This window comes from Cornus florida, unplaced genomic scaffold (genome assembly GCF_030987335.1).
Source record: "Cornus florida cultivar Cherokee Brave unplaced genomic scaffold, ASM3098733v1 CherokeeBrave_3.0.0_Hap2_Chr08, whole genome shotgun sequence".
In the NCBI taxonomy this organism is placed as follows: domain Eukaryota; kingdom Viridiplantae; phylum Streptophyta; class Magnoliopsida; order Cornales; family Cornaceae; genus Cornus; species Cornus florida.
In genome coordinates, this window is record NW_026775578.1 from 79,743,653 (window position 1) to 79,764,333 (window position 20,681).

Sequence of the window (20,681 nt, forward strand, 5' to 3'; positions counted from 1 at the left end):
ATTCCTATATTTAAAAAAATTAAAAATTAGAAAGGTAATAGATATTTCAAATACTAAAAAATAATCCTCCTTTAGACATCATTTGTGTTGTATTAACTTATCTAATGTTGACCTACTACATACACGCTTTGAGGGAAAATGAATCATCTTGGGGGTTTGGAGCAATAGGGGGCCCTAAACCATTGGAAACATTCAATTTGAGAGAAACAAAGCTAGCCCAATCAAGTTGCATTAAGTTAAAATTGAAGTGGAATAGTGTATATAATCAAACTGAATCGAGTTGATCTTAATCAACTTGAATGGAGTTGTGTCAGTTTTAATGGATCTAATGCTATTTTCTCATCTATTTTGAATGATTTATGTTTTTTTTTTTCATGAAACTGAATAACGTAAATACATGCATCAAGACATGGGTCAATATTGACACAGAGCAACTCAACCTTCCCTCTCTCTCTCTCTCTCTCTCTCTCTCTCTCTCTCAGTGTATCTTTCTTCGTTATGGCGTCTATGATCATAACCCCATGATCACCAAATTTGACAATCCTACCCCTAAGAGGAAAGTTCCCTTCAGATTTTTTACTTGCTGGAGCATTAATTAAAGAGAGTTTTCCTGCCCACTAGAGAGTTAAATTGGCATTCTAACGTTAGTGGATTCAAAATGTTTCAAGTGATTTTCAAATTGAAAATGCTTAAAATCCCTATGAAGGAAGCATATAGAACTCGGTATTATATTAACATCGATGTATTATGAATATATATAGGGGTATATATATATATAGGTGATGAGATGTGTGGAGAGGAAGAAACCTAAACCTTATAAGGTAAACTTATACATGGTAAACCTATACATGACAATAATATATTCTAAGAGCCCCTCAAAATCAAGGTGGATTGAATAAAACCATCTTGAGTTTGGAAATAATTAAGATCTTGAAAGCGACATGACGAAAGCGATTTGGTAAAGATGAGTTTTCACCCTGATAAAGATGGAGACACGATTAACAGATGATGTGTTAAGTGATGTGGCATTACTGCTAGCACCGCTGCTGACTGTGTCTGACATGGCAATGGACATGGCAGGTGACGTGGCAATACTGCTGGTACCGCTGCTGGCTATGGGTGGCATGGCTACTATTGTGGCAGGTAACGCACTGTTGCTGGCACCGCTGTTGATGTGTCTTGGAGGCTGATTGGGCGACCAAATAAGGCTTTTGCTGAAGGTTAGGATGCAGAAATATGAGTTTGAAAGTTAATTGCCGAAGGTTGACCACGAGTGATGGGGCTAATGGTGCAACTGATAAGAAATACCATGTTAGAAATAATGAGAGACTGATAAGAGATACCATGTTAGAAATAATGAGAGAATATAGAACTCTGTATTATATTGATGTATTATGAAAATACATAGGGATTTATATAAGTGACGAGATATGTGAAGAGTAAGAAATCTAAACCCTATATGGTAAACCTATACATGGTAAACATATACATGTTAGAATATATTCTACAATATAGTAATAATATATTCTACAATATATTCTAACAGAACCGAATCAAGTTCAATCGATCTTAAACAATCAAAATGGAGTTGTGTCGGTTTTAATGGATCTAATGCTATTTTCTCATCTATTTTGAATGATTTGTGCTTCTTTTTTTCATGAAATTGAATAATGTACATGCATGCATCGAGACATTTAAATTTTTTTTTTTTTTTTTTTAAAAAGTAGGCTTTCAATGGGTCAATATTGACGGAGCAACTCAACGTTCTTACCTTCCCTCTCTCTCGGTGTATCTTTCTCAGATCATAACCCTATGATCATCAAACTTGACAATCCTACCCCTAAGAGGAAAATTGCTTTCAGATTCTTTACTTGCTAGAGCATTAATTAAAGAGTGTTTTCTTGCCCGCTATAGAGTTAAATTGGCATTCTAATGTTAGTCGATTCAAAATGTTTTAAGTGATTTTCAAATTGAAAATGCTTTAAATCCCCTCTGAAGGAATCCCCTCTGAAGGAAGAATGCTTTAAAGACTTCACTGGCATCTCATGCAAAGTTCAAATTGCTAAAGACTATCAGCTTGTCAAACAACCCTTGATCCCGATCTAGCTAGCCCCATTCTAAGATCTTTCTTCTCAGCAACTAAATGTCTCTTAAAGGAAGTAGAGGAGCATGTATTTTAGACATAAATCAAGAGTTCAATGGCTTAAGCTTGTGCATTCCAATTCCTCCTTTTTCTTCATCTCTCTCTCATCAAGGCACAACAGGAACAAAAATAACTTTTATCACTGCTGTTGATGGTGGTCTTCTTGGGACTGAAGCTGCCATAAGAATTGGATACTTCTAAAGTTTTTTTTTTTTAAATCCCATTCTTAGTAATTTTTTACATTTAATTAAAAATTTAATAACTTGTGCAATTTATCGTTGTAATGATAAAATTTTAAATTTCACTAATACAAATGGTGAAATTTTAAGTATAAAAATATAATGTTTTGAAGAATAAGTGATGTGACGTGTTATATGCCGTTTAATTTACGCGATAAGATACTAGCATTAGAATAAGTATATATTTTTAGATTAGGTATATACTCACACAAACGTCCACCCAAAGGTATTCACTGTGAGGCTCTTCATCTCACAAATTAAAATTTAAAAAATTAAAAACTATATATAAGAAGGACAAATTCAGTGCACCAACTCTCACACAGGACAGAATATTTCTGTATATCTTTTTCAAAATGAAAAAACACCAAACAACATATCCATGCTAACTTGGACCAAATGATTAGTGGTACTGCTATGCTAACAGTAGGCACTATTATCACACACTTTTGCTCTGATCACCCTAGCATCGACTTCAGCCTAACTCTTAACATGTTTGGTATGTAAGAATGGAATGAAATGTCTATTCCAACTATTTATTTATTTATACTATGTTTGGTATGAAGGAATGGAATGGAATACCCATTCCAACCATTTCTTTGTTTGGTATGCAACTTAAAGTGGGAATGGCCATTCTATTGGAATGAAAATCCATTCCTGGGAATGAAAATCCATTCCACAACTAAACCTATGGAATGGTCATTCTATTCCCAAGTAATTTATTTTAAAAAATTGACTTCCCAAAACACCCTCATATTCCAAGTCCAAAAACCACTATTACCTTCCACCACAATCATCTTCACCTTTCACCACCACCACCACCACTACCACTGCCTTCCACCACCACCTTCACCATCGCCCACCACTTTCCACCGCCATCGTCTTCCACCACCGCCATCGCCCACCATCACCGCCGCCGCCTTCCACCACCGCCACAGCCACCTTCACCGCCGTCGACTTTTACCATCGCCCACCACTTTCCACCACCACCGCCGCCATTGCCTTTCACCACTGCCATAACCTTCCACCACCACAGCTACCGCCACCGCCTTTCACCACCGTTACCGCCACTATTTGTTACAACCACCACCGCCGCCTTTCACCACCATTGCCTTTCACCATTGCTACCGCCACCACCTTCCACCATCACCATTACCATTACCTTTCACCACCCACAACTGCCACCACCTTCCACCACCACCACTGCTACTGCATTTCACTACCACCACCACCTTCCACCACCGCCACCGCCACAGCTCACCGCCACAGCCGCCGCCGCCTTCCACCACAAGCACAACCACCTTTCACCACCACCACCGCAGCCGCCGCCTTCCACAACCACCAACAATGCCGTCATCGCCTTCCACCACCGCCATCGTCTTTTACCACCTTCTATCACCACCACCATCGCCACCACCTTTCACCACCACCACCGCTACCACCGCCTTCCATTGCCGCCGCTACCACCGCCGTCGCCGCCTTCCACCACCACCACCACCATCGTCACCACCTTCCACCACCACCATCATTGCCTTCCACCACTACCACAGTCACACCATTATCTCCTTCCACCACAACCACCACACTACTACCACTGCCTTTCACCAACACCACTACCACCTTCCACCACCACTACTGCCACCAATTTTCACCATTGCCACCACCGCCGCCTTCCAACACCACTACCTACACTATTACTGCTTTCCACCATCCACCACCGCCACTACCACTGCCACCATTTATTTTTAAAAAATTATTAGTGAATATCATTTTGTTAATTTAATTTAATTTATTTGTTACTAATTTGGATATTTTGGAGAATTTAATTAGAAATTTATTCCATTCTAAATTTTAAATTGGTCCAACCAAACACTAGAATGGTTATTATCATTCAATTCCCACACATTTCATATTTACAACTAAACAATAGGATGAGAATGACCATTCCATTCCATTCCCATTCTCATTCCATTCTCACTTGGATTCCATTCCATTCATGCACACCAAACGTAGCATTAGTATATAGGAATGAAATGGAATGACCACTCCAATGGAATAAAAATCCATTCCATTACTAAACCTATGAAATGGCCATTCCATTCCATAGTAAGATTAAATATTTTTGTAATATTCCCAATAAACCCTTCATCACATTCCAATAAGGCAAAAATATTTTGCATAGACCAAAAATCTTTCACATTCCATTTTTCACGTTTCTCAAGCTTCTGTATTAGACGTGGTAAAGGTTTTTCACTTTCCATCCCTTCTGAATATCCAGAATTGCCATTGATAAAAAGTTACAGGACCTTCAACTATATTATATATATATATATATATATATATATATATATATATATATATATTAGCCTTTACATCAGCTTCTTAGGTTAAGTATTCAACCCGTTTTTGGATAAAATTGTACTGACAAAATATTAATTAGATTGATTTTATTAAAAAATAATGAAAAGAGTATTTTTGAGAAAAATCATTCCATTTCATATTTAATAATAGTCAACCAAATAATAAAATGATAATAATTATTCCATTCCATAACGATTCACCGTGTCACACCAAACATTAGAATGATAATATTTATTTCATTCTATTCTCATTCTCATTTCATTCCAAGTTACATTCCATTCCATTCCTACGCACCAAACCTAGCCTAAGCCCCTTGTTTTCCGCTTATTTCTTACCAAAAAGAAACCAATTAATTACTTAATCACGAAAAGTAATTCAAATACTACGGTTCATATTATTCAACAACAATCATCGAAGGTAAACAATAAAACATCTACTCTTAATTGATAAAATTAAAATGGACCCATGTATTTCATAAGAATAAATTGAGAATGGATGGATGAAGAAATTGAGAATGTTTTCCTAGAATTGACGGTTAGATTTGCAAATGATGAGATCAAGTGAGAGAGATCAATCAATCTAAGGGAAAATTAGATTTTAGTGACAGAAATTATACCAAACCTAAAAAAAAATTACTCCACATTAAAGTTAAAAAAAAAAATGAATAGTTACCGAATTTAGAACTTAATTACTATTAAGTAATCAAGTGATCAGTGTCTCTTTTGACGACTCTTTGTATTTTTATGTTTATTTGTATTAATAAATTTTCCACATTCGGGGGTGATTGTGTAAATGACCTTTTTATAATAATTATTTTATAATTATACAATCTTACCCTTCCTTCTCTTTCCTTACTTTTTGATTCATTTTTCATCTGCACTAGAACTCCTCGTCCAACAACAAAATTCCCAAACCATGATCTCCTCCACCTTTGCTAATTGATTACCCATTACCACATTACATTCTGATTTGCAAATGATGAGATCAAGTAATGTTTACCTCTATTATAAGATCCAGAATGTTGCATCTCAAGGGCCACCATTTTTTTCCTGGTGTTGGTTACAGAGAGAGAGAGAAAGGAGATGGAGATGAGGTATGAATGGTATTGTGAAAGAATTGGGGGATAATTTTGGAGGGTATCTTTGTCCTCATAAATTATTTCATATTTCTTGAATAAAAATTTAATAAATTTGACAAAATTATCGGTGAGTATTCATTTTTTCTTAACTTTTAAGTCACTTTAAATTAATTTGGTTTAATTTTGGTCACGAAAAAAAGACAATTAGGTATCTTATGTTGGCCATCAATTATAAATTATTTTGGATCCGATTTTATTCGGTGGTGGTGCTAGTGAATAGGGATGGCAATTTGTCAAAAAAAAAAAAATAAATAAATAAATAAATAGGGATGGCAATATCAATATGGCGGATTTTGGAAGGATGGAACTCCTGTCGATTAATTTTCCCACCCCGCCCTGCTAACACTACTAATTTTCAATTTCAGCAGGAAAAAAAAAAAAAAAAAAAAAAAAAAAAAAAAAAAAAAAAAAAAAAAAAATCATTTCTGTTTCATCTCATTAAAACAACAAAATTCAATATATATATATATATATATATATATATATATATATATATACTTTTAACCTTAACTACAGTATTATTCAAGAAAATAAATCACTACCAGAAATCATATATTTGAGATTGATGATATCTGAATCCATCAAAAAATATAACAAATAAATAAAGCAACAGATAGTGGATATTCGGTAGTCTTAAACCATGAAAAGTTTCAACTTGTAGACAAATCAAATATCATAGAGACTGCGATTTAGAAAAGAAAAAAATGGTTACACGATTAAAGCACAAGAGGGAACGAAAACAAAAAATAGCACAATATTTCATAGGATGAAGCATCCATAAATTTGTTACCAACACAGTTCAATAATATCAGCAAAAGCATTTTAAGTGACTCAATTATTAATCTATATCTATTTATCACAAGGGTGTCGAGAATTTCAAATCATCACTAAAAATAAATAAATAATAAGATAAATTACCACTTACAAGTTACCAATTAAAATACAAACATAAATTACCAATTAAAAGCTACAAGGGATGTCAAGAATTTATAACATTTTCAACATGCAAAACCCAATTTTGTTCACTTTTTCTTTTTTCAATTATATATGAATGGATAAAGTTAAAGGTATCTAATTTTGGGTTATATTTGAGTGAAAAGAATTTTGGGTGAAATATGATACCTTAAACACCAGTAAAAATGTTGTCTTTTACTTTACTTATTTGACAATAAAAAGCTTAAAAGTATTTAGAGGGTATGAAAAACTGGTGACTTCTTTTTAAATGGGTTGTGTCAAAATGAGTGGGACCCATGTCAATTTGAATTTATGGTTTCAAATGTCATATAAGATAGATTTAAAGAGTTTTCAAAGGAAGTTATAGGTGGATCCAACAGGCTTGACCAATCCATATTTTGTTGCCTCATTTTTATTCATCAAAACTCATTTTCACTTGACCTATTTTGACTGAACCCATATTTAACTCACCACAAATGGATTTAATGTGAATCATAATTCATATTCAATTCATTCATATTTGACTCAATCCAACCTTGTTCATATTTGACTCAATCCAACCTTGACCCAATCTATCGGTTTGCTAAGCCTATTTGAGATGTGCATGATGTGAACCTTTTAATGGTCGACAATCGAGCATTTCACCATAAAAATGAAGGATGTTCAGTTTCCTAATTTCATATTGTGATGAGAAATGGTACATAAGACGTGTTTTGATCTTTACAATATTTAGTAAAGAATGTGCTTCACTTTGTGGAGATTGGAGGGCAACCATGCAAGAAATGTAAAATATAAAAACAAAAAATAAGAGACACGTGATGATGCCACTTATCATAAGGGTTCTCGGTCTTTCTGAGTTTTCTCTGTGTCATCAGAGTTCTGCTTCTTTTTTCTTTCTTACTTAGGTTGGCGTTGCATCCTCGCTTTGTCATGACAATCGTTACTGGCTGTTCTTGGTTCCGTATTGGCTTAGGCCATCGGTTTATTTTCCTGTGGCTGTGGTGGAGTGTGTTGCCGTTGTCAGATCTATTGTTTTATTATCCGTTGAGACGATTTCTCTTGAACATCTCTTGGTCCGCTCAATGGCGAAGGTTTTTGGATTCCGTGGGTGGCTTCGGGGTTGTGAGCGGAATTTCTCGCTTTCACTCTCTTACCTTGGGGTCTGATCATCTTCGGGCGATTTTTCGAGTTCTTTTGCAGGTTGATGGTTTTGTTCTCCAACGCAAGCTTCGTCTGGGTCCGATTCTCAAGAACCCTTGGTCGTACGCTGCCTTCCACGTTGCGTTTTGGGTCACTAAGCTGATTTTCTCTTGCTCTGTATCAGGATGGTCGGCGGTAGGGTTGCATAGGTCGGTGTGATCCTCGTTTGTTCAGCTGAGCTGTTGGTTGAGGAGGCGTATTTGGGACACTTTCTGGTAGGGCCGGGTGGGTCATCCCCACGTGTGGTACTCATTATGCTCTGCGCCCCAAACTATCACTTCCGTGTTTGATCAGGTGATTCACGTGGGTCTCTTTAAGCTTCTCTTGCATTGTGTGATTAGGATTATACAACATACTACCTCCGTTCCATAATAATTGTCAATTTCGAAAACTTCGACTCACTACCACCTTTTATTTTTGAATCACTTGATGTCATTTTTAGTCATATTCATTTAATATACTTATATACTACCTATATCTCATACTAGAGGTCTATTTTGATAACTTTTACTCACAAAAATTATGAGTCAAAATTTTTAAAGTTGACAACTAATATGAGGCGAAGGGAGTATCTCAGAAGCTTTTTCTAATGACATTATTCTTGATAGTTGTGATAAGGCTTTGTTGACTATTGATATATCTCTACCCATGTTCTATACTTCTCTAAGAAGTTCTATATTAAGGTTATATAAATTAGGGTATATCTGCCGCCTACTAGGCAAATCTCTCTTTATGAGCTTGCACCGAAAGTGGGGGTTGGGTGTGTCTTTGTTTTGTCTCCTTCTTATTCTTATTTCTTTTGGGTTTATGGAGTCAAGCTTGGCTGATCAACTTCATAGGCCAAAGCTAACGCATAAGGAACAGGAGCCAGTTAAATTATCGGTCGAGGATACTGCCCAAGCAGTTAATATGTGTCGGAATAGCCTATTTGGTAAGATTTGGTCTTCTAAGACTATTACTTTAGCTGAGGCTAGGTACACCTTTGGATGGTTGTTCAATAAACTGTGGCCCAAAGAGAGGCAGCATGAGTCGTTATCCACGCAACTTATCGTCTATAAAGTTGCGGGGAATTTGTTTCAAATCATCATTTTGGATAGTTTGATTCGTCAAATTAACGGTTGTCCATGGTTGTTTGATGGGCATTTACTTGTGCTAAAAGAGTGTGAGGATGGTTTACTTCTCTTTGAGTCTTCATTCTAGTCTTCGCCGTTTTGGATCCAACTTTTGGATATCAAAGCTACTTACCTTTCTGAAAAGGTGGGACGATGCATTGTTGAAACGTTTGGCCGTTACTTGAAAGTGGAGCTTCGAGACAAGGGTATGATAGAAAGTAAAGAAAATTTTATGGTTGATAGTAGGGTTCTTTGTCTCAAAGTTGAATTGGATATTACTAAACCTCTTCGATGGAATGTTCAATTGTCGGGGCCGTCGGGAAAGGATTGGTTGGTGCAAGTTCGTTATAAGAAGCTTTCATCCTTGTGTTTTGCTTGTGGGATTATTGGACATAATTGGAAGTTTTGTTCTTTTGGTGCTTATCTTTCCCTTCCGAACTTGAAGGAATATGGACCTTGGTTAGGAGTGGAGGGATATCTAGGGAAGGACATTTGGAATCCGGAGAGTGATCGGGTTGAATCTATGGGTGTTGGTAATGGACGAAATTGGCTTTATGTAGAGGGTGAGGACTTGGATGGTGTGGTTGAGGGCCCTCCACAGGTTAGGCCTCCTTGTATATTTCCCTCGGACAATATGCCTATTGTAGAAGGGGCACTATCTACTGTGGGTGAGCATACGTTGGTGGTGGCTGGAGATGGATATGGCGAATGCTCTAATGGTCCTGTTGTGGTTCCTAGCTTAGGGGGTAAAGATAGGGCTACAAATGAACCGAGCTGAGCCGAGCTGAGCCGAGCTTGGGTCTGCTCTGGCTCGGCTCGTTTATTTATAGGGTCTGCTCGTGCTCAGGCTCGGGCTCGGGCTCGGGCTCGGGCTCGGGCTCAGGCTCGGCTCGGCTCGTGACGAGCTCAAATAATTGAGCTCAGGCTCGTCTTAATTTTAAAAGTTCAGGCTCGGCTTGTTAAATTTTTTTTAAAAAAAAAAAAAAATTACTTCTCAAAATTAATTTGTATTCCATAAAAATAAAAATAAAAAATAAAAAATAAATTCCGGAAGGTAAACACTACCTGTTTTATAAGAACACTACCTGTTTTATAAAAACAACTTAGCAAGTGTGAACTTACAACACTTACGAAAAAAAAACTTTCAACACTTGTACTAATAGAAGTTTAGAATTAGAAGTCTGATACATTGTATCCAAAGAAGAAAATAAACAAGAGACTCCAATATCCCAAACCAAAAACTTAAATTATCTAACGATGTGATTTTCCAAAATGGATCATATTTCACTCAGATCTTTTCCAAAATCAAAATCACTATAACAGCTCCAACTTACACATTAAATTAAAAAAACACTCAGATTATGAATTAGGATATTGTTAAGTATATTAATAATCTAAAGTAAAGTGAAAACTAATTGATTTATGCAGTACCTAATTGATTGATGCAGTAACTGAATGCTAAGTGAAAGTAAAGTGAAAGCTTATTTTGCCAAAAATTCGCTGTCTTATTTTGCCAAAAAAATTAATTGATTTAGTACCTAATTGATGCGGATGACGTCGATGGCGAGGACAGAGGACGGCGATCGACGATGACGAGGATAGAGAGACAACAACACAAATGACGGCGGGACAGTGGATGACGTCGATGGCGAGGAGAGAGGACGGCAGCCGACGATGACGAGGACAGACGATGTGTTTAGATCTGATAGAGAAAGTTGTGGCTGGTGGAGGGGTTGTCGGTGGATTAAATGATGGAGTTGATTAGAGAGAGATAGAGAGTTAGTTGTGTAGGTGGAGTTGATTCGTGAGTGAGTGAGAGAGAAAGACTGACGATGTGATTTGCAGTGGAGAAGAGACAGATATGAATGGTGGCCTTAGTTTTAGGGTTTATAACATCTACAAAATCAATAGGTGAGATAGGTTTTAATTTAATAGATGAGATGAAATCTTATTTAGGCTATGGTGGATCTTCTTTGGCCAGTGAGTTATAATTCTTGGGGCATATTAATGAAAAATGTGAGATGGGCCAACCTGGACTAAACATTTTAAATGTATAATAAAAACAAATGGGCATTTGTTGATATATATAACAAACCTGATACGAGCCCTATTCACGAGCCTAAACTAGCCCATGTTCACGAGCCTATGCGAGCCGAGCCTAACGTTGTTCGAACTCGGCTTGTTTAGTAAACGAGCCTAGAAATTGGGCTCGAGCTCGGCTCGTTTGCTTAATGAACGAGCCCTTGCCGAGCCCTTAGCGAGCCGAGCCCAAGTTGTTCATAAACAGCTCGGTTCATTTGTAGCCTTAGGTAAATAGATTATTGGATGTGGGATTTCTGAAGCGCTTGTTCCAGTTGATGATGATGTACATGGCCAGGAAGATAAAGGGGTTCATGGCTCCTCATCTCAGAGTTTCGTGGCATCTGCACATTTTGAGGAGCCCAATGCGTGCCGTCTAGTTCCCAATGTCAGGGTAGAGTGTTACCTTTGCAATGGTCGGATCAACTCACAAAAGTTGGGAGGAAGGGTAAGGGGGTTGTTGGGTCCCTTAAACGCCGGTCTTCGAATACTTCGGCTTCATCTCTGATGTGCGCTGAAAAGTGCGCATTTAAACCCCTTAAGCTTGAGTATTCTAGGACCTTTATCTATTTTATTTTCCCGTTCTAGACTAATTTCGTGTTATTTCCCTTTTTAGGTCAATAAAGTTAAAACGGGCTAAAAATGGCTACTTAATGCCTTTTTGGAGTCAAACTAAGTCTTGGTGAGAATTTGGAGCAAAAAAGGCTGATTTGGAGCAAAAGGAGGCTAATGTTGAAAAATTGCCAAGTGAGATCTATCGCAGAAAGTTGGATCGATCGAACCCAGATCGATCAAAAGTTGGATCAATCGAAAATGTGCTGGCAGCGAGCTGTCTTATTCCCGCGTGCCTGAACTCTACTTACCAAAAAGTTGCGGGATTAGATATTTTTGGGGCTATATTTCTGACTCAGTGGCAAAGAAAAGGACCTTGTATTTAAAGGGAATTAAACCATTTTGTAGAGAGCTTTTTATCATTTTGCTTTTACATTGTAATTTTATTTTCTCTCTCTAAAAAAGTTAGAGATTAGGGTTAGAAGAAAAGAGAAGAGTGGAGGCTCCAAAAACATATCTCAACATCTACACACACTCTCTCTCTCTAGAATTCAACAAAGAAGAAGAGGAAGAAGATGAAGCCATGTTTGAGAATTGCCCTTGAGGGTTCCAAGATCACATCTACCTCCTTTATGATTGGCTAGACTTCTCCTTGGGGCTTGGATGAGCCCCAAGTTTGTAATATAAACCTTTATCTTTTTCATACTTTTTGGGGAATAATATCTTGTGATAAATGTTTTAGCCTTGTGAATTTAATGAATCTTGGTATATTTCTATGATTTCTATGGTTTAATTCTTCTTATTAATTTTCTAGTTTATTTACATGTCTATGCGTGATTAAATTGGGAATTATGTCTCACATGATTCATATGGTTTAATTCTTCCTATTGATTCTCTTTGTGATTACATGTTGTCTTACGTGTGATTATTTGGGAATTAATCTCTACACTAGTTTTTCTATATTAATTGCATGTCTATGTGTGGTTGATTGAGAATCTAGTGATGGCTAGACATGGATTTTATTAGATGGTTTGTAAATTAATTTGATGGATTATTCTTATGCTTGATGGGTTGTTCTACAATTTAATTTATGTTTGTAGGTAGGTGGACAATCTATACTTGAGTTGATATTCCATGGCTTATTGTTGCAAATTCCACGATTCTCTAGATTGATGTGTGCTATAATTGTGATTAGTTTGATGGGTCATGCTTAGAATTGATGGGTTGTTCTACACTTAGTTTATTTGTTGGTTAGGTAGACAATACATTATTGAATTTGATGATCCATGCTTAATATTGCAATTGGTAGTCGCATTTTGTTCACAAGAATGTTTTCCCCAAATTAATTGAAAGTGTGTGGTTTGGTGAACAAGCTTTGTGGCAATTCCAATAGACCCCAAGACCTCACTTCTCATCTCTTAAATCCCTATCTCTACTTAGTTTTATTTTACTTGCATTTTAATTAATTGTTTTCTAGAGTAATCAACCAATCTCTCCTTACAATCAATTGATACGTTAGAGTCGAAGTTAAATTCCAACACGTATAATCTCTGCGGACGATCCCTACTCGCTATACTTCATTAGTTGTAGTATTGGTTTTTATAAACGTAAATTTGACTAGAAAGGCTTCCAAAACCACATTCATATTTTGACCTTGCGAAACGACCTCTCACATTAAAAAATCCGTTTTCTAAACACATAGGAAGGGGTTTCTCAGTCTCATAGCCAGGGATCTTCCCCAGCGAGGATCAGTCGTAAATGACGCCAACTCCTGCCTTGCTGCATCCTTGGTTTTAGTAAGGTTGATGGGAAGAAGCCCAAAGTTTCGGTGGTTCATCCTCAGGATGGTTTGTTTAATGTTCAGTTTTCTTTTGGTGCCGTGGTTAGCAATGCTCATAATAGGGAGTCCGGTTACTCTGATTCCTCTCCCTCGCAGTCATTTGCTACTCAGCTCACGCTATTAGTAGGGACTACTCAGCCTAAGGTAACCGAGTCAAGTTGATATTTTGGGTGTCTGTCAAGGTGGTGCCTTGATTTTCTTGGGTTCTGTTTTGTTGTTGGTTTTGTTGGGTAGGTTATGGTTTGTTTGTGCTTTGCGTCTGTGGTTAAGTTTGTTTGTAAGTGTTGTTTGGCTTGCATGTTGCCAGGAAAAAAAAAACTTATCACTCAACTAGACTACTCATAAGATATCTTGTCAAGTGCTTCCACAAGAATATTGTGCCCATGCCATATTTATTGTTGATTAAAAGATTATAGTGAAAAATAAAATAAAAAAAGAGGAGATAAAAGAGAAATATTTTTCTCAATCCATATTAGGGGTGGCAATTAAGTGGGTTTGTGTGATACCCTTCGATTCTAGAGCCACGAGTGATCAAGAATGAGCACAGATCCGAGTGATTTAAAACAATTAAGTATATAAACAAGCATGGATTACAAAAAGAAATAAGAATAAATAAATAATTAAGCTGGAAGAAAACTAAATAATAAATTCTCGAAATACTAATTAAATAATACTTCAATAAAATTTCCAAAACCTCCAATAATATTACAACTCAGGAATCCATCCCAACTGGAAATAAATAACTGAACTAAAAGAAAATCCAAAACTAAAAATAAAGAATAGTCCTACATAGTCGGAAGAGTGAGTGACTATCTTTGCTCCGCACGAATAAGCTCTAAGACTAGAACTGTCGAACACCTGAAAAATAATAATGCGTCAGGCCTACGAACAAGTTCTACTCTACTACAATCCAAACAGAGACCCGATACACATATACATCCTAAACAACTCAACAATAGCTAATTAGTCCATATATATATATATATATATACACACACACATACTAAGGACGCTCACTGGACTATAGGTCTGTCTCAACTTGAATAGAAGGCAATATGCAAATCGCACATAACGTGGGCATGTGTACCTAGACCTACCAAGGCACCCAGATGTGTACTATATCCAGTTATCCATCCTAGACAATATATGCACCCTAACCATGATCCTGAGACTCAAACTCATATCATAACAACATAAACACACATATATATATATATAAGAGAAAAATGTCATCCATCTGATATAGTGGCCTGACATAAATAAGGAGGACTTAACTCTATGATTGAACTATTCCCTTATATATCCAAGTAGGTAGGACTTAATTTTTATTCGTTAATCCATCCCTAAGATGCCACCATCCCATACTGGTGCATCACATCCATACAGTTCAATAATTGATGAAATAATTAAAATAAAATATCAATTAATTCCAGAAACAAGCATAATAAAAATTAGACATGTATATGATCATATTATGTATCTAATACAAGATTTAAAAATCATATCACAATCATTTAAGTTGCTAAAATAATATTAACCAAATAAATCCTCTATATCCATCAACAGCATGCAAACTTGTGTAAAATTTCATATTGCTCTAATCATTAGCATATAGATATAAATTATACATTATGGGATTTTAAGATGTCTTGAAAAATTATTTAGAATCCCTATAATTAACCCAAATCAATTCTGGAACCCCAAAACACCCAAACAGTGCCTTAAAACTTATTTTGTTCACATCACAGCAAGAGAGCATGCTCTCAATTTTTGAGAGCAGGCTCTACTACAAAGGGAACTGGCTTCATACACCATGGAACCGACTCTATGCAGAAGGAGCCGGCTCCCCAATTCCATGGAGCCGGCTCTCTCCCTCTCTGAGAGGCGTCCGCAGAAAAACTAAAGCAAGTCGGCTCCATCCCTTTGGGAGCCGGCTCTGTCCTTGCTTCCCATCATTTTCTTCACCTCCAGCGATATTAAATCTCTCTGTACTCCTCTACCAAGGTTCCTAAGTGTCTGAACTATGTCCCAAATCATCCCAGAAATTCATATAAACCCAGTATGCATCATTAACAAAAATTAAAAACACATATCATGAATTAATTTATAGGATAAATCAATTTCAATTAAAAACACATAATAAAGTTTAAACTTTGAATTAACATGCATACAAGACCAATTTTAATGTCTGATTAAATCCTGAAGATTATCTAGGCATGTACAGAACATAAGTTTAAGGGAAGGAGTAAGAGAATAACTTGCCTCAAGTTTCAGTTTGAAACTTAATCTCCTTCTTCCTAGATTTTCCAGCGACCTTAGTTGTCGTCGAAGCTCTCTGTAAACTCTCTGTATCTCTTCCTCCACTATTACGTGAATAGGTTTTTTTTAAACCCTAAGGCAGATAGCACTATGTATATTTATAGGCGTATCTAAAACCAACCCTAATCCTAATTGCACCCTAAGTCTAAATAAAAAGAAAAAGAAAATAAATAATACCTTATATATATATATAAGCAACAGACAACGTGAAATACAATTATAAATATACATACATATATATATATATATATATATATATATAATATACTTTATATTTATATATATACTGATTGTGATAATATTACTAACTATTTATTTGAATAAATAATAGTACTCTCCCTATATACACCTCTCCCTATATACACATACCCATAAATATATGTATAATAATCCATGGGTAAATATTTCTATCCATTTAGACTCCCATCCAAGTAGTCCATAAAACCCAAGACAGTTGGTCCATTACTACTATTCAAGCCCAACTCCTTTAAAATAAAATAAACAGAATAAATATTTAACTTAGACAATTAATTAAAACAAAACACTTAGGATACATCATCTAATCACATTATTTAATTAACTAAATTATTCAAATAAAACAACAAATAAACAATTAGATAATAAAATCAATTTCATAAGTAACCAATTAGCCAAATAATCACATAATCAAATAAAAATTCAATTAAACAATTAATTAAATACTGAGACTATCCTTTTAAAATTAGGGGTATTATATTCTTCCCCCTTAACAAAAGAAATTCCGTCCTCGGAATCTTACCTTCTTCCATTATTTCAAGAAACTGTAAGCGAATGGCATCCTCCCGTTCCTAAGTAGACTCAACCTTATTATGTTGACTCCACTGGACACGCACCAAAGGTATAACCTTATTGTGAAGAATCTGATCCATACGATCGACAATACGACACGGTGGCTCCAACTCAATCTCACCAACATCAATATACTGATAACGACCCGCATCTCGTAGAAATTTCTGCAACATGGAAACATGAAACACATTGTGCACACAATCTAAATGGTCAAGAAGTGCTAACCGATAAGCCATAGCTCCAACTCGATCCGTAATTATAAATGGACTGACAAACAGCGGTGACAGCTTCCCTTTCTTCCCAAAACGCATTACTCCTTTCATAGGAGACATTTTGAGTAGAACCTGATCTCTGACCTAAAACTCCAATGCACGAGTACGACGATCGGTATAACTCTTCTGCCTACTCTGGGTAGTGCGCATGCGATCCCTAATAAGAGAGATCTTTTCAGAGGTATCCCCAATGAACTCAGGATCCAAAAATCTACTCTTTCCAACCTCCATCCAACAAACAGGAGATCGACATAGTCGGCTATACAACACCTCAAATGGTGTCATACCAATAGTCTTCTGGAAGCTATTATTATACGCGAACTCCACAAGTGGCAAATAATTCTCCCTGCCTTTGAAGTCAAGAACACATGAACGAAGCATATCCTCCATGATCTGATTCAATCTGTCCATCTGTCTGAGGATGATAAGCAGTGCTAAGATGCAACTCTGTACCCAAAGTCTACTGAAAACTCTTCCAGAATCCTGACACAAAGCTCGAATCCTTGTCCGATATAATAAATAACGGAATACTATATAACTTCACAACCTCTGTAATGTAAAGTCTTGCCAACTGCTTTGAAGTGAAGTCAGTGCGAATAGGCAAGTAATGGAATTGTGATCCTTGAATGAATTAGGCAATCCCTCCACAAAATCCATAGAAATGCTTTCCCACTTCCACTCTGGTATAGGTAGTGGCTGTAGAGATCTTGGCGGCCTCTGATGATCAATCTTGACCATCTGACAAGTACTACACTGAGAGACAAAAATAGCAATGTCCTTCTTCATACCTCCCACCAAAACTGCTGCTTCATATCCTAATACATTTTGTCTCCTCCTGGATGAACAGAAAACTCAGAATGATGAGTCTTAGTCATTACATCCTTCCTCAAACTAAACGCCCTTTGTACCTCAAACCTCTATCAGTCCCAACACAGTAAAATGGAACCTCCCTATAAGCTATTTCTGCTACTTTGTCGATGCACTGCAAATCCGTGAGTTGTATCTTCAGGACTTTGTGAATGATAGAAGGTGTAACTACCATGCAAGCCATAAAAGTATCAGACAACTTATCAACGGTCTTCAAAGCATTCCACTCAATGGTGAATAAAGTAGAAAGACTCGCATAGGGTCGGCGACTGAGTGCATCTGCCATCACATTCGCTTTCCCTGGATGATACTGTATAGAGAAATGATAGTCTTTCACAAACTTTAACCATCGACATTATCTCATATTCAGCTCCCACTAAGTGAATAAATATTGCAGCCTCTTGTGATAACTAAATAATCTGAAGGACTCTCCCAACAGATAATGCCTCCAAATGCGTAAGGCAAAGACCACAGCTGCCAACTCCAAATCATATGTTGGATAATTAAGCTCATGAGGCTTAAGCTTACGAGATCCATACGAAATTGGTTGTTCCTCCTGCATCAAAACACACCCAAGACGTTACAAAGAAGCATCTGTGTAAACCAGATATTCTATCCCGCTCTGTGGAGTAGACAGAACCGGTGCAGAAGTCAACTTATTCTTTAGCTTATCAAAAGTTTTCTGACAGTGTTCATCCCACACAAACCGTACACCCTTCTTAGTCAAATGAGTGAATGGTCCTGCTATCTTTGAGAACCCCTAATGAACCTACAATAATATCCTGCTAATCCGAGGAAACTCTGAATCTCAGTAGGTGAAGTAGGCTGTCCCCACCCTACTACTGCTAAAACCTTGGCTGGATCTATCGCTATTCCCCTTTCTGACACTATGCCCCAGAAACTTCACTTTCCGCTGCCAAAATTCACACTTCCCGAACTTGGCATATAACTGGTGTTCATAAAATGTCTGCAACACAGTGCGAAGATGTCTAGCATGATAGTCCTCTGTCTTTGAATAGATCAAAATATCATCAATGAATACAATGACAAACTGATCTAAGTAAGCCTTAGAGACTCTGTTCATTAAATCCATGAAGACTGTTGGTATGTTAGTCAATTTTAAAGGCATGACACGAAACTTATAAGAACCATATCTAGTGAGAAACGTTATTCTAGGAACATCTTGCTCCCTAACCCGAAGTTGATGATATACAGAACGCAGATCAATTTTGGAGAAGTATATAGCTCCCTTCAACTGATCAAAAAGATCATCGATTCTGGGCAAAGGATACTTGTTACGAATAGTAATCTTGTTCAACTCCCTGTAATCTATACACAGGCGAAGTGTACCATCTTTTTTCTTCACAAACAAAATTGGTGCTCCCCAAGGTGAAGTACTCCTACGAATAAAACCCTGACTGAGCAATTATTGAATCTAATCCCTCAGCTCTCGCATCTCCACTGGTGCCATCCGATATGGTGCTCTAGCAATAGGCGTAGTACCTAGAGCTAAGTCAATCACAAAATCTATCTCTTGACTTGGTGGCAACCCTATAATCTCTTGAAAAACCTCTGAAAATTCCTGTACAACTGGTATGTTATCCAGTGACACAATAATCTCCTCCTCAGTCTCCTCCCCTACATAGAACAAATAAGTGCTAGTAACCCCGTTAGAACGTGGCATAGCGATGACGTACATATCCTGACCAGGTATAGTGAATACAATAGACCTATTATTACAATTAACTTGAGCATGGTAGTGAGATAACCAATCCATCCCAAGTATCATGTCATAAGTGTGTATGTCCGGACTAATAGATTGGCTAGAAATCTGAGTCTACCAATATACAGTGCCACAGGCCCATCATTCTCATGTAAAATGGCAGTATTGCCTACGGGTGTAGAAATACCATGAGGTCTATCGCATACTCGCGTCGTCATCCCAGATAATGCAACAAATGATTTAGACACGAATGAATGTGTAGCACCCATATCAAATAAAACACGACCATGTGTACCATAAATAGGAAACATACCCTCAACAGCCTGAGGTGCCTGAACATCCTGTGGCATGGGGTTGTACACCCTGCCATAATACAACTGCTGCGGTGCCTATCCCTGAGGCTGTGGAGTGCTGGTAAAGCCGGATATGTATGTTCCTGAATCCATGGAATCTGTGGAGCTGGTAAAGGTAATGGTGCTCTCTGTCCCTGTTGCACATGCTGTCCCTGTCCCTATCCTGCTTTAGGACACTACCTGGAAGTGTGACCAAACTCTTCACAAGTGTAGCAGCTACCGTAGAAAGTGCCAAATTTCCTCCTCTGTTGGTTAGCCTATGGCTGACCCTGTCCTGCCTGTGGTCCCCCATTCCGCTGCCTCAGAATAGGTGCCTCATCTCTGTGAACATCAGAACCACTCTTATGCTTCTTCCAAGACTGCTGTCCCTGGAATCTGCCCTTATCATTGTGTTGGTGTCCATTACCATTCATTTTCTTAGCTGACTGATTAACAGAGTCACTGTCACCCCGCTTCTCTCCCCTAGTCTGTCTGAAGTCCACGGTCAACTGATACTGCTGTAGAGCAGCATCTACCACCTGAGCATAAGTAGTGTAGGCTGGACTACCTATAATAGATCGCTTAATAGACCACATTAGTCCCTCAACGAAACTATTACGTTTCTTTTCCTTTATATTTACCTCATCTGGAGCAAAAAGAGATAAGCGCGTAAACTGCTGCGTATACTCTGCCACTGTTATGTTCCCCTGATCTAGATTAAGGAA

General features: G+C 37.3%; 1 protein-coding gene across 1 annotated transcript; it reads right to left on the bottom strand.

Annotated features, from left to right (window-relative positions):
• Positions 1-16,761: 16,761 nt before the first annotated feature.
• On the bottom strand, positions 16,762-17,073 carry LOC132270507 (uncharacterized). The gene has a single exon (XM_059771686.1). It carries the CDS (start codon positions 17,071-17,073, stop codon positions 16,762-16,764), a length of 312 nt encoding a protein of 103 aa, XP_059627669.1.
• Between the last annotated feature and the right edge of the window lie 3,608 nt (positions 17,074-20,681).